This window comes from Cyprinus carpio, chromosome A15 (genome assembly GCF_018340385.1).
Source record: "Cyprinus carpio isolate SPL01 chromosome A15, ASM1834038v1, whole genome shotgun sequence".
In the NCBI taxonomy this organism is placed as follows: domain Eukaryota; kingdom Metazoa; phylum Chordata; class Actinopteri; order Cypriniformes; family Cyprinidae; genus Cyprinus; species Cyprinus carpio.
The window spans coordinates 15,956,077-15,969,522 of record NC_056586.1 but is presented as its reverse complement, the minus strand read 5'-3'; the positions used below and the strand labels follow the sequence as shown (position 1 = coordinate 15,969,522).

Here is a 13,446-nt window from a genome sequence, read left to right as displayed (position 1 = left end):
GTACTCAATCATGTTGTGGTGGGTAATTGAATAATGAATAATTTATTCATGGTAACTCTACATGTCCCACTCTTTATGCACAGACATAGAAAACAGCCCTATAATGAATTAAAATATTAAAAATAAAATTTATAATGTTTATCATGTTCATAAATTAATCATGTTTGAGTGATTTCAATATTTTAACCAAGTAATTAAAACTAATTATTTGAGGTCTTCTGGATTTCTTGATTGCCAAATATTACTATAAGATTGTTATTGCCATTTCAGGAGTGAGAACTGAGTAAATTCTAAATAAATCTTGCATTTTTATGATTACAATTTTTAGTTTTTCATCAATTCATGACCCCCACAATGATATCAGTTGAGGAACAGACTAGATCAATGTCATTACATCATAAGATTATTATTATTTTAAGGGGATTCCCTTGTGCTTCTGTCTACAGTTTCCCAGCATATTTACATTCTCCTCATGAAACCAGGCTTGTCATTGAGTGGGGACAACATTGTGAAAGACTAATTATTAGTTATGATTAAATGAGGAACAGCACAGAAAATTCAAACACTATCCACTAGTTTGATTAATGAGAGATAACTGAGGTTTTGAGTTGATAAAAATAAAAAATAATAGGTGTTCAAGTCTCATGTTATTTTTCCAGATATCCTTCTTTTATACTTAGCAAAATATGTGGACTACTTTCTCTCGCTCTCTCTGTAACCTCCTTCTGACCACTTCAATCTTTGACTATTTGGCTAAGTAATAAAATAATACGAAAATAGTATACTGTAAGTAATGCTTGTTTATGGTATAAAATGTTTTAAAAGGCTCGCAAAAACACGGGGAGGTATTGCAGCATCACCAGGGGATGAACATTGGGAGTATTGCATAGAAAGACCAGCGCACCCTCATCATTGATGCAGAGGAGGTGAGAGAGGAACATCACTGCACTTGCTGCTGCTGCTGTGCAACTACTTTAACCTGCTGTTCTTCCGCTATAACATCACAAAGGCAAACTTCTTTCTTTCTACGCCTTTTAAGACGTTTGGGTAGCCTAATATTGCTGTGCTGTGGAAATGCTGAAGTCCAGATGAGTCGCGTCTCTGTGGTTTAGTTGAGTGTGTGGGCAGAGGAGATTGTCTTCCGATCTGGATTAAACTGAGCGGAACTGAATCCATTAAACACAGAGAGGATGACCATATCGAAATGGGAGGATAAAGTCACAACGCCTCTTTGACTTGTTTTAATTAGTTTCTAAAATCTGCGAGAGAAAAAAATCTGGACATATTTTTTCTACGTTGAGTCACATTAACCGTATGAATACAATCAAACGCGTCATTTGAAGTTGAAAAATCGTAAACAATGGGAAATTAGCGTCGTCTGAGAACTTTGATAATATTTCATATCCGCCAAAAGGTTTTTTTCTTTCAGAAACATTAACTTTGGATTTCCACAATGGCAATAAACACAGATACGGAGTTTGCGAAATCGAATCTGGGGGAGAGCGGCGGAACGCGACCAGCCGAGACCGAGAAACTCCTCGTGACCACCGAGCCCACCGGGGTGAAGACCTCCAGCTCTTTCACGGTCAGTGTCGGGGGTGACAAGGCTTCCGACGGGGATCAGAACGGCCACAGACTGTCGCTGAGATCCGGATCAGTGGTGCAGCTCGGGGCGGCTCCTCTCTCCCCGTCCAGAGGGAGCATGAGCCGCGCTTCATCGACCGGTAATTCCGTCCAAGAGCAGCAGAAACCCAAAGACTACCTCATACTGGTCATTTTGTCCTGCTTTTGTCCCGTGTGGCCACTAAGCATCGTTGCATTGGTCTATTCAATTATGGTGAGTGTCAATAAGTTATAACTGAAATAATTAAATTGTTTCCTAATTCAGACAAGCAGTCCCACATTGTACTGTAAATATTTCTGTATGGCACAAAATTGTGCTGAAAGTCCTTTCAAGTCAATAAACAGTGTATCTGTTGTATGACAAGCCTTTTATAGGTATTCCTTAAACTAATGTTACTTGTAGGCTACTTTAAAGTTGAATATTCTGTAGTCACTAGTATCTTTTTCCATATTTACTAGTAACAATTCATTAGATTCTTATTCCAACAGTTATTGCATCAATTAGTCACTTATTCAATGCATACTAATTTAGTTAATTGTTCAAATAGTTAAAATTTTTCCCCCAGTTTTCTTAGTACATTAGTATTTATTTTAGACGAGTGTGCATTCCATTTGTTACTTTTTTCTTTTTTATTACTCGTTACTGTGGTAAGATTTTTTTAAATTGAATTATTAAAACTAGTCATTTATATATATGGCAAAAGACAATCGTAGCTAATGAGCAACATACTAGTGACTTAAAAATACTTTCCAGGCACTTACCAATACATAACCAAATGATGTAATAAAAAAATGATGTAATAAAATAGATACTAGTTAGATACTAGTTAGATACTAGTTAGTTTTAATAGTACTAGTTTAGTTTTAATTTGATACTAGTGAGCATAATTGCTAAAATGACCTGACGTACTCTTGCAAATCATATGCAAAAGCGCAGGAGCTGCATTGAGAGAGCAGAGAACAGATCCACTGACAGATGTGATTTACAGCCCTGCATATGCTCGCAGTAAACGGACCTGACTGCGTGCTGGGGAGCTATTCGCCAGAAAATTGGTGCAGACTATCTTCACCGCACATCAAGCACCTGCACAGCACAAACTCTAGGGACTGTGGAGCAAAACATTCAATTAGGAAGCATAAATATGGTGCAGAATGTTCTTAAAAAGCCAGAAAATGAAAGCAAGCCTCATTTTGACCGAAAGCATTGTTATTTTTGAACAAGCTTTTGGTTCATACAGTTGAGGCTACCAAGGCAAACATGTTTACAAAGCATAGATACAAATATCATTTTTTATCCCAAAAATATGCCAAATAACGTCTTCATTTCCATCCATGTAACTTAGAGGATCAGACTGTGAGAGAGCTTATATGTAGGGTGTGGTACCATTTATCTGTATTTAATGAAGATGTAGAAGAGATTGTGTTCATGACATGTCTAGGAAATATTTAGCACGATCCTGCATTTTATAGATGTAGGATGACATTCTTTTTTTTTTTTTTGTCCCTCTGCAAAAGATATACTTGTTATCAGATAACAGTATGCCATTTTTATAATCAAAGATGAGTGCTTTTGTGTTCACTTTTTCATCCCCTCGCTCTGAAAGAACAGCGAATCAGCATCGTATAACCTCAACTGAGACTTTCCAGAGTCACAGGAGAGCAGTTTTTGAACACATAATTTCAGTAAATTTAATAAGAAATCAAATTCAGCCTTAAGTGAATTTTGAACCATTGTTTTCTTAGTGCTCATTACAACTTTCTAAGTGTTTCAGTGGGACATGCACTTTTAGAGAAACACAAATTAGAGCATTAAATTCTCATCAGTGGAAAGGCGCCATACAAATGTGCTCCAGTTTCTTGTAAAGATCAAAATCCTATATAGATTTACAGTACAGAATGATCCCTGCTGTGCCACTATCAAAATCCATTCCAGTGGGATCTCATGCCTTTCACAGAGCCTTTATGTTATGACAGTTTGGATATTTAGAGTCCTATAGACGCTCAGCATGAATCTGATCCAGTTTAAGTTTTTGAGGATGCATTGAAAGCTACCAATATTGTTTTGCAAACACCTGTACTACTGACCATACTCATGCAAATAGAGGCTCTCAGCCTCATCTGTCCACACAAATACAAATAACCCTCTTATCCAACCAACAGAGCTGAAACCAGAGCTGGAAGGACCCTTCTGCATAATTTTGGGTCATAATTCTTAACCCTTTTGCTCCATAATCAAAAATGAAATAAACTTAATAAATAAATAAATGATAAAATAAAATAAAATAATCTAAAAGGAATGTGTACAGGATTTTTATTAGAATTTGGATCATAACTCTTATTTAAAGATTAATCTAGAAACTGCATCCAAATGAAATCTAAAGAGAGTTTTTTAGATGTAACACTATTGCGCATTGCAAATATACTGTATACAATTCAGAAAATTTATTCTTTTTTATTATAAACTTTATGTTTAACTCAAAAAACAACAACAACAAGTCATTTAGAAGAGTGCTAGAGACACAGAGGCATGTTATTGTACATCTCATATCGTTAGTTTAAAACATTAACACTGACATTTCAAAAAGTGGAAAAATATTTATGAATGTATCACAAACGTTTATGATATAGTATTTTACATTAATGCTACTCTTTAAACAGGACATTACACATTAATTTTACAGAAAATTGTGTTAACTCTAAAACACAATGCAATATAGTGTAAAATTCAAAATACTGGTAAAACACCTGTAAAAACAAAAATATGGAAAATTTCTAATACAGTACATTGTCCCCTATTTTTACAGATTTTTAGATTGTACTATTCACTAAGGATATCTGAGACGAGCACAACAAAAATAGCCACGACACAGTCATCTGATCTGAATTGGAAATCACACCGCATATTTTCATTAATATGGGTTCGCCAGTATTCGATATTCCAAAAGTTATTATTTGTGCCTTTCTGAATAAATTGTTTGACTTCAGCACATCCCTCAAGACAAAAGGGTATTGAAGCACAAAAATAAGAACACAAAATAAGAGCACAAAGATAGAGAATATAGACAAAATGAGACTTAAGGTGTGCAACAAACTGCGTAGGCTACTTATGCGCTATTCAATGGCACTTTATTAACCAAAAAACAAAGTATAGATTGTAGGACACTTCATGCACTCAACTGTCACAGCTTTAATTATGTAACGGAGGGGGGGGGGGGGGGGGCTATCAGACTATTACGTAACGGAGGGGAGGGGGGCTATCAGACTTCAATTTTGGATGATATATATAAGTGCATAGTGTATACTGCGTCATTTGGGATACAACTTTAGTGGCCTCCTCTGGTCAAAAGAGGAAGCCTAAAAAAAAACCTGAGATGCTACAAACAGATTTAGTTTTTGTGTTGTGTTGTAAGGCTATATGAAAACTCCCATTAGGTTGATACCAGACGCATGCACCCATTGCCACAGACATGGAAACAGTCCCTCTCAGCCAAGATCTAGAAAGCAAGCAGGTTTTGTACTGTAGGTATGCATCAGAAACTCTGAAATCAATGAGCTTACAGAGGCAGTACAGTGACCAATAAGATGTTATGGTGAGCTGAAGCTCATGGAAGCTGAAAGGAGTCATTTGGCTTGACATGGGGAGGTGGGGTGGATTTTCTTGGCCAATCTCAGTGCAATGGGAGGACCAGTAAAGCAGTTACTGCATACGCTGCAGCTTCTGCTGGTGAAATATGGTAAGCAGAGTTGCTGAATGGCTTTGTTTCTGTGTCCGATAAACTATAACAGAAATTTGAGACTACGATGGGATGCCATTTTCTGCTTTTCCGGCTTTACAAAAAGCTCATATAGAATAGCTATGGAAAATATTGACGCATTAAGCAGCTTGTTGCTTGTGTCTCAGTCTCAAACTAGCCCTATACTGTAATATGGTGTCATCATGTTCTCACAATGCTGAGTGAAACATTACATTATGAAAGCAAACAGCCTGTGAGATCGTGTTTCTAGTGCACCTGCTCATGTACTGACAACAGAAGCTTACTTTCCATGGGCTAAATAAAGAGGCTGGAGGCAAATAAATACAAATAAACTAAATAAATGTGTAAAAAACAGAATAAGGAAAAAATAGAATAAAAACAGTACAAAAATAAAAATTAATAATGAAGAAAGTAATGAGTAATGAGATATTCAAAGATATTAACATTATGGCAGATACCAGTAAGTGCAGAGTTGTTTTCACATGAATTCAGATAACCAATAAATGGCAGATTTAAAAATTCTATAGTAAATTCTAAATAAAACTTCTTTATTTGCATTTATATCCATGCACGTGCATTGCACAAAAGGCACATTATAGTGAAAAATGTTCTTCACACTAAGTTCTTTTAAGAACAGTTTTTTGGGGAGCGAAAAATGGTTCTTCTACACCATTACGGCGAAAACCTCTTTTTGAAACCGTTATTTTTAAGACTGTAGTGTAGACTATAGATCAGCACTTTGTAGAAACAATTTAAAAATAAAACAAAACTAAAACCAATTGTTATTAATGCTAATTTAGGGATCACAACATTTTTAATGTACAATATAAAAATAGAGATATTACTTTTAAAATGTGATAAAGAATTTAACCATAATATTTAACAGTTGTTGGTAGCCTTTGACTTCAATTGTATTTTTATTTTCCAAACTACGGAAGTCAATGGCTACCAGCAGCTGTTTGGTTACCAACATTCTTCAAAATATCATGTTCAACAGAAGAAAGAAACTCATACAGGTTTGGAACAACTTGAGGGTGAGTAAATGATGACAGACTTTTCATTTTTGGGTGGATTCCCAAAGCTAATCTAAATTTAAAAGAAAGTGGTTATTAATAATTATAGCTGCAGTAAAAAAAAATAAAAATAAAAAATAAAATATATATATATGTTTATTATATAATGTGGTTTATTACTCTGTCTAGTCAAATTAAAACAAAAATATTACAGTATTGGTTTTGTGTTGAAAATAAATTTATTTCGCACAAAGAGCACCTTTCCACTGGTGTGTTCGCTGTGCACCATTGTGCAGATTTCTACAATCATTCCTCCTCAGCCGTTGGCATAGCTGTTTATAATTAATGGCTCAGGCTTGTGAGGGAAAGCTAAGAGCTCCTTTTCAGTCCCAGGCTGCAGCAGGAGTGGGTTGAGAGGGGGGAGGGGAGGGGACCGTTCCTGTGTGTTTATGTGACATACAATGAAAGAGAGAAAGTGAGGAGAAAAGGGGGTCATCGAATCAGCCCAGAAGAATTGGCAAAGTCTTTTCAAGAGAAATATATCGCAGGCCAGAGCTCCTGGGGAATCAATGTTATCCATTTGCCGTGTCATGGGACACACCCCTCCTCTACTCGGAAAAGCCGCACACATCCTATTACAATCCACTGGCGTTTCTGAGCATTCTCTAAACCGCAGTCAGGCAAAATGCGCCTCAAAACACAAGGAGCCAGAAGCCATTTGCGCAGCTGCATCACGATGGCACACGACACGTACTGCACTGTCATCACACTAAATGAAAGCGGGTGTGAGATTGAAAAGCAAAAACGGCAGATGGCATTTTACTACACAGTATTTTCAAAAGACTTTTACTGATTGAAAGCACTGATACGGCTTTTCGCAGTGATTAGACTTGGGAATCAATAACGTTGTGCTGTTCCAGCCACATATTATACCCCTGCTAGAATGTCAGTCAGTCTGCAGTATTTGAACTGAGAGACGATGGGCAGGTTAACAGAGAGGGAAGCGTACAGGTCCTGCCTTAAAGTGCCATATGAGGTTATCTACATCTGATAAACAGATATTCAAGTATATTCAATGTTGTTGTTTGAAGGCTTTTGGTTGTCTTGAGTGTTACATCTGGACATCAACACTGAGGCATATGGTTGAGAACTCATTCAAACTGTCCTTGATGCTCAAGAAGGAAATATTAAGACCCAATCATTTCCTCTGTGTATACCTTTCAAAAGTTTGGGGTCAGTAAGTTTTTTAATGCTTTTATTCAGGAAGGATGCATTCAATTGTTGAAAAAATGACAGTAAATATATTTGTTACAAAAAATATTATATTTCAAATAAATGCTTTTCTTTTTAACTTTCTATTCAGCGAATAATCCACGAAATATAATTTCACCACTGATAAGTAATGTTTCTTGAGCATCAAATCAGCATATTATATAAATGTCAAATTATAAAAAAGCTTCTTTTTTTTTTCTCTCAATGCTTTCTTAAAAAGACAAACATTCAGATTCTGTAAGTGGTGTGAGCAGAAATGAATACTGTGGTTCCAAAGGCAACAAGTAAACTGCAGCATGACATTGTGGAAGCAGAGCCTCCCTGTGGGTGAGGGAAGAGTATGTGTATGTGATGGGGGAAGCTCCTCAGTTTCTCCAACAAAACCAAGTTGAGAGAGCTGTAATCCTATCTGCTATTGTCCCACCAAATGCTGTAAGTGAATGCTTAAGACATGATTAAGAGTATAATGATTCCACAGTCTGCCTTTCATACTTTTTTTGTGTTCATTCATCATGGATGAATGCGATGAATAATGAATGTGAAGGCCGCTTCCCACTGTGTTTAGTACTGTTCATTTAACATTATGGAGCTTTAAGGATTTCTGAGCCACACTGTGTTTTGCTGTTTCCCCATTGGCAGTATTTTCTGTTTGTATCTCTTTTTTCTGTTATGGCAGAAAGCTTGGAGGCTCTTGAATATTTATTTTCTTAACTTGACAAAGATCATCATAAAGGGATAGTGCACCCAAAAAGGATAATTCTGTCATCATTTACTCACCCTATTGTAGATCCAAGCAATTCTATATAATCTGAAGAAGGTTGGGAAACAAACAACATTGGAGACTACTGACTTTTGAGAAAAAAAAAAAAACATGTCATGTCTTATGCTCCACAGAAGAAAGACAGTCATAAAGGTTTGGAAAAACATGAGAGTAAGTAACTAATTTCAGAATTTTTCATTTTTGAGCGAACTACCCCTTTTACTTTTGGACACACGTGATTACTATTTGTGTGGTAGCACATCAATGAGCTGTCAAGTACGAAGGTGCTGAACTAAGGCTGGAAAACACATGATATTATCATAGATAAAAAATAGACTATAGCATACATCAGTTGCAGTTAGTTAGTTAGGCTCAACTAGGGCCACAGAAAGTTTTAACTTACTGTTTGACAGGGAAATTCAGACCTATTACCTGACATGGCAATAGAAAACAAATGCTAGCTCACATTTTAGAGAAACCAAATCAATTCCCCATTATCCACAAAAGATAAACAGTAGAGAAAATCAAGTTGGGATTTTCAAAATGTATCTAATTTAACAATAATTAAAATGCATTAATCAGGGTTATTATAGTTAACTAAAACTAAAAAAAAAAGTGTTACTTGAAATAAATATTGGCTGAAAAATATATATGTATTTCAGCTAAATGAAAAGACAACACTTCTCATTTTCATTTATTTCATTTATGACATCCTAGCAGGGGTATAATATGTGGCTGGAACAGCACAACGTTCTTGATTCCCAAGTCTAATCACTGCGAAAAGCCGTATCAGTGCTTTCAATCAGTAAAATTATTTTAACTTATGAACTAAAATAAACTAAAACTAAATTACAAATGTATAAAAACTATTAATAAAAACAAAAATGACAAAAACACACTTAACTAATTACTAACTAAAATTACTGAAATGGTTACTAAAATTTAAAAGAATATGTAAAATATAAAAATAAATAATTCAAAATAACAATAATAATAAAAAACTATAATATTATCTTAATAAATGTTGTATTAATATCATTTGTCTCCCTTCATCTGATAAATTGTGTGTGTGTGTGTGGGGGGGGGGGGGTTGCTCTTACACCCTACTTACATAGTAATGCTTTTGGGAATTGTGCCGTACAGATTAAGTTCAGCTTACTTGCTACTTCAGTTCTAGTGCTTTGGGAAGCTTATCAAAGTCCATTCAGCACCCTGGACAGCAGCATCAGTCCCAAGACTCCTGACTTTCTTTTATGATAATGTGAGATTACTTCAGATCACAAGACGAAAAACCACGCTGACAAGATGGAGAATGGAATTAGCATTTGAGTGTGGGGAGATTGGTTGGCCACTGTCAGAGGCTTTTTCCTGCACAATCTATTGCTTGGTATTGATTACTTTAATGCAGTCTACTGGAGAGGCTCTCCCTAGGGTACTCTGACCATCTAATGTGTGGCTGTGGCATAGGGCTGCACTAATAAGGAAACATGCTTATCAGCTCACCTCATCCTGTATCCAAATCACCTGAACAATTCAAAGAGTCACCTCTGACCTTATGCTTCCAAGCATACTGAATTTCAACCAAAGGCTTATATGGAAAAAGAGCACACCGCCTGTTATAACAGATCATACTGCACATATCTGAAGCTTATTGTAATGAGATTTGTATGACATTCTGTCTTTTTTGTCTTGTTGCAGTCCAGAAACAGTCTACAGCAGGGGGATATGGATGGGGCAAGACGACTGGGACGCTTGGCTCGCATGCTTAGCATCGTGGCCATCATCGTGGGCCTCCTTAGCATCATAATCTATGTGGTGGTTGCAGGTATGTCTCAGTACAAGCATTTATTGCATCATCTAGCTACAATTAAACAAAATAGATGTGACACGCTTTATGATCTTCAGTCGGAATGAGTTGCAAAAATACAATTATAAGCAAAACACTTGTATGTTACAGTAAGTTATTTTGATCACATCATATAGTTTGATAAGTTGCATGTATTTCCATACTCTGTGTTGCTGTTATGATTCCATATGCTCTCTTTTTCTGTTCTATCCTCAGTAATTGGATAGAGGGCATAGTAAGGACGAGAAACCCATCTACAGCACTACTGCAAAATCCTCACCCATGATGTAATTAAAATAAGATCTCTCTCTTAACAATAATGCCACACAAGTTAAGATAAAAAGAAATGAGGACTGTAGCAATTAAATAAGATAGCTAAAATGCATGCAGTAGGTTAGCATGCTTAGTGAAAAAAATCCCATACGTTAAAAAGAATGGTGATGGCTTGCATTATGTAAATGAGAAACATTGCTGTTTCGGCAAGAACTCGCCTGAGGATGACACAAAGGACAGGGGGAGTTTTTTTCAAAGATGGTGTTTGAAAAAGCTGCATTTTAACCTTATATTACTCCTGGTTGATCTTGCATTTGAAAATTATGCACAGAAATATTTGCAACATAACTACTGATGTATGTTTTATAAAAAGATTTATTAGTGGAGTTTAAGAGACGGGAATGAACTAGGGATGACAAAACTGTAAGAAATGGTAATTGGGGTTGTAGATTTCATTTTTATTTATTTTGTATGTTTTGATTATTAAAAATTGACCAAAATGACCACACGCATGCCTGATCCCGTATGTGAATAACTGTCAGCATTTTTCATTACTATGTTTTTTATCTGTAAGAGTAGAGGGTATTTAAAGATGGGAATGTACATCACTGTCCAGTGTATGAAATGCTATATTCTCTCAAAGGCACAATGTTCATGGAGAGCTCTGCCTTTAGCCATGAGGTTCCACTACACGTCTCATACTAGTATAGATTCTCTCAGAGAGGTAAGACTGTATCGTTACGCATGCCAGCCCTCTCTTCCCTAACAAAAACTGCTGGAGCATGGACATTCATCTAGAGGCATGCAACGCCCAGCACCATTCTGTGCCAAGACCTTTATATCAGTATGCTAAACAAATCACAGGACTATTCATCTTTACCTAGGGTTCTTTCCCTGTAATAAATCTCCCTACTTATCCCTTATTAATATGATATATATATATTAATATATATTATATATATCAATATATATAAATATTTAGGCATGCTGTGGGTTTTTAATCTTCACCTAGAATGAGCTTATGTGTACAGGACTTTGCTTTGACACGTCTCACAGTGTTTATTGCATCTCTGTGATTGCTAATTTATCGATCAGCTGATCTTGATATGTGAAAATTACAGATTGTAAAATCAGAGGTACATATACTTTACAGCACTTATCTGGCTAGTTAGTTAGACGGAGAAGAAGAGAAATGTTTCGCAGCTCTGTCTATTGATCTGCTTCATTCATACTGAATTTAATATTTTACTGCCCTGTCATAGATTTCAAAGCACTTTATCACTTACTTTTCATCAATACTCTCATGTCCTGTCAAAACTTTTGTATCCTAAAAGTATGAATTTCCTGTATAATCTCCTAAAAATAGACTGTCAGTACCTATTTCATTCATAGGCTTTATGCTGAATAACGTACTGTTTTGTGAATTCATGTGATCTAATGCTCTTACTTTCTTCTTCTCATGACTCTTTTGTTCACTATAAGCAATTATGTTACTGTGTTGTTCATAAAACCCATTATGCCAGTATGAATGAGATGCAAAAACGCTGCTGTCTTTTAATTCTGTGATTTATTATATACAACTTTGGATTCTTGGTTCACTTGTATATCTGTTTTTCTATGTTAGGTTACTGTGTACCTTTGCAAGTGTGAAATAAACATTAACGTGCATGGTCCACAACTTGCTTGCAGTTATTGATTGTGTACAGCACAGTTGCAAAGAAACATCAGCAAGGAAATTGTTGCATTAGCAAAAAGTTCAGCTTACCACACAAAGAAACACAGCAAGACAACAGCTTTCAAAGCACATACATACACAAGCTTCATTTTTCATGCCACTGACTATTGCTGTTGTAAATAATGCATGGCTAAGGAAATGGCACAAGGTCCACTGGCTGATTTTGCACTTCCCTGGTTCTCTGATCTCTAAGTACGGCCTCACTCCAGCACTCAGCACTAACAGCCTTCTCTCACTCACAGTGACACAAAGTGTTTAAGTACTCACAGATCTAGCCACCAGCTTAAATGAGACTAAAATGCCATTATTAGTCATCTAGCATCATATTCCAAAATGGTTTTATTTGCAAGGAGAAGAAACGACAAAAACAGAGCTTTTTGTCAGTGGCACCCCAAGGAGCTAAATTGTTTAAAAATCAACATATTTCTTATTTTAATTAACTCACTCATTTTTTACAAAAATAACACATGCTCTTGTAAAATCAAAATATGAGTTTGAATATTGTTTTTGACAATGGGAGGCCTTGAAGTCAAAAAAGAACCACAGATCTAGAACAAACTTTACTGCCAATGCACCAGACTAAAAAATTCTCAAAAAGCTAGTTAGGTTTTCCATGCACTGGGTGATATTTCCATATTCCCCTCGTGTGGCTTAAAATGTGGTTAATATGATTTACACAAGTACTGTAGTACGTGTTTCAACATCATTTTTTGGTGCAATAACACACGTACCAGTAAATCAATGTCCACTTTGTTTAGTTCAAGTGTTTGGATGGTCCCAACAAAGATGCAAAGATAGAAATGCTCTGCTAAGTGTGTTTGAGCAAGGTAAGTTTGGAGCTAAACTCTGCAGGACATTGGCCCTCCAGGAGCAGGACTAAACACCCCTGATGTATGCTGATCGTCACTACAGTTGCCCTGGAATAACTTCAGGTCAAGTGTCTCACTCAAGGGCACAATGGTGACAGAGGAAGATTGTGATCTCTGTAAGTCTCCAGTTTCAGACTCTCTGACTACTCAGCATTTGTGATTTTTTTTAGAAAGCCGCCTAGGAAACCAAGTATTACATGACCCCCTCACCCACACATTAACACACAGCTGCAGCTATTGATGAAATTAAGCAGAAAGGGCTTCATTGTGTTGTGCTACATTCAGAGAACTGTTTTGCTA

General features: G+C 36.2%; 1 protein-coding gene across 1 annotated transcript; it reads left to right on the top strand.

The window, feature by feature from the left end:
- The first annotated feature begins 899 nt into the window (after positions 1-899).
- Positions 900-10,541, top strand: LOC109103252 (trafficking regulator of GLUT4 1-like). The gene is made up of 3 exons (XM_019116628.2): positions 900-1,837; positions 10,122-10,248; positions 10,486-10,541. The coding sequence occupies exons 1-3, from the start codon at positions 1,454-1,456 to the stop codon at positions 10,494-10,496; spliced, it is 522 nt and encodes a 173-aa protein (XP_018972173.1). The 5' UTR covers positions 900-1,453; the 3' UTR covers positions 10,497-10,541.
- Positions 10,542-13,446: the final 2,905 nt, after the last annotated feature.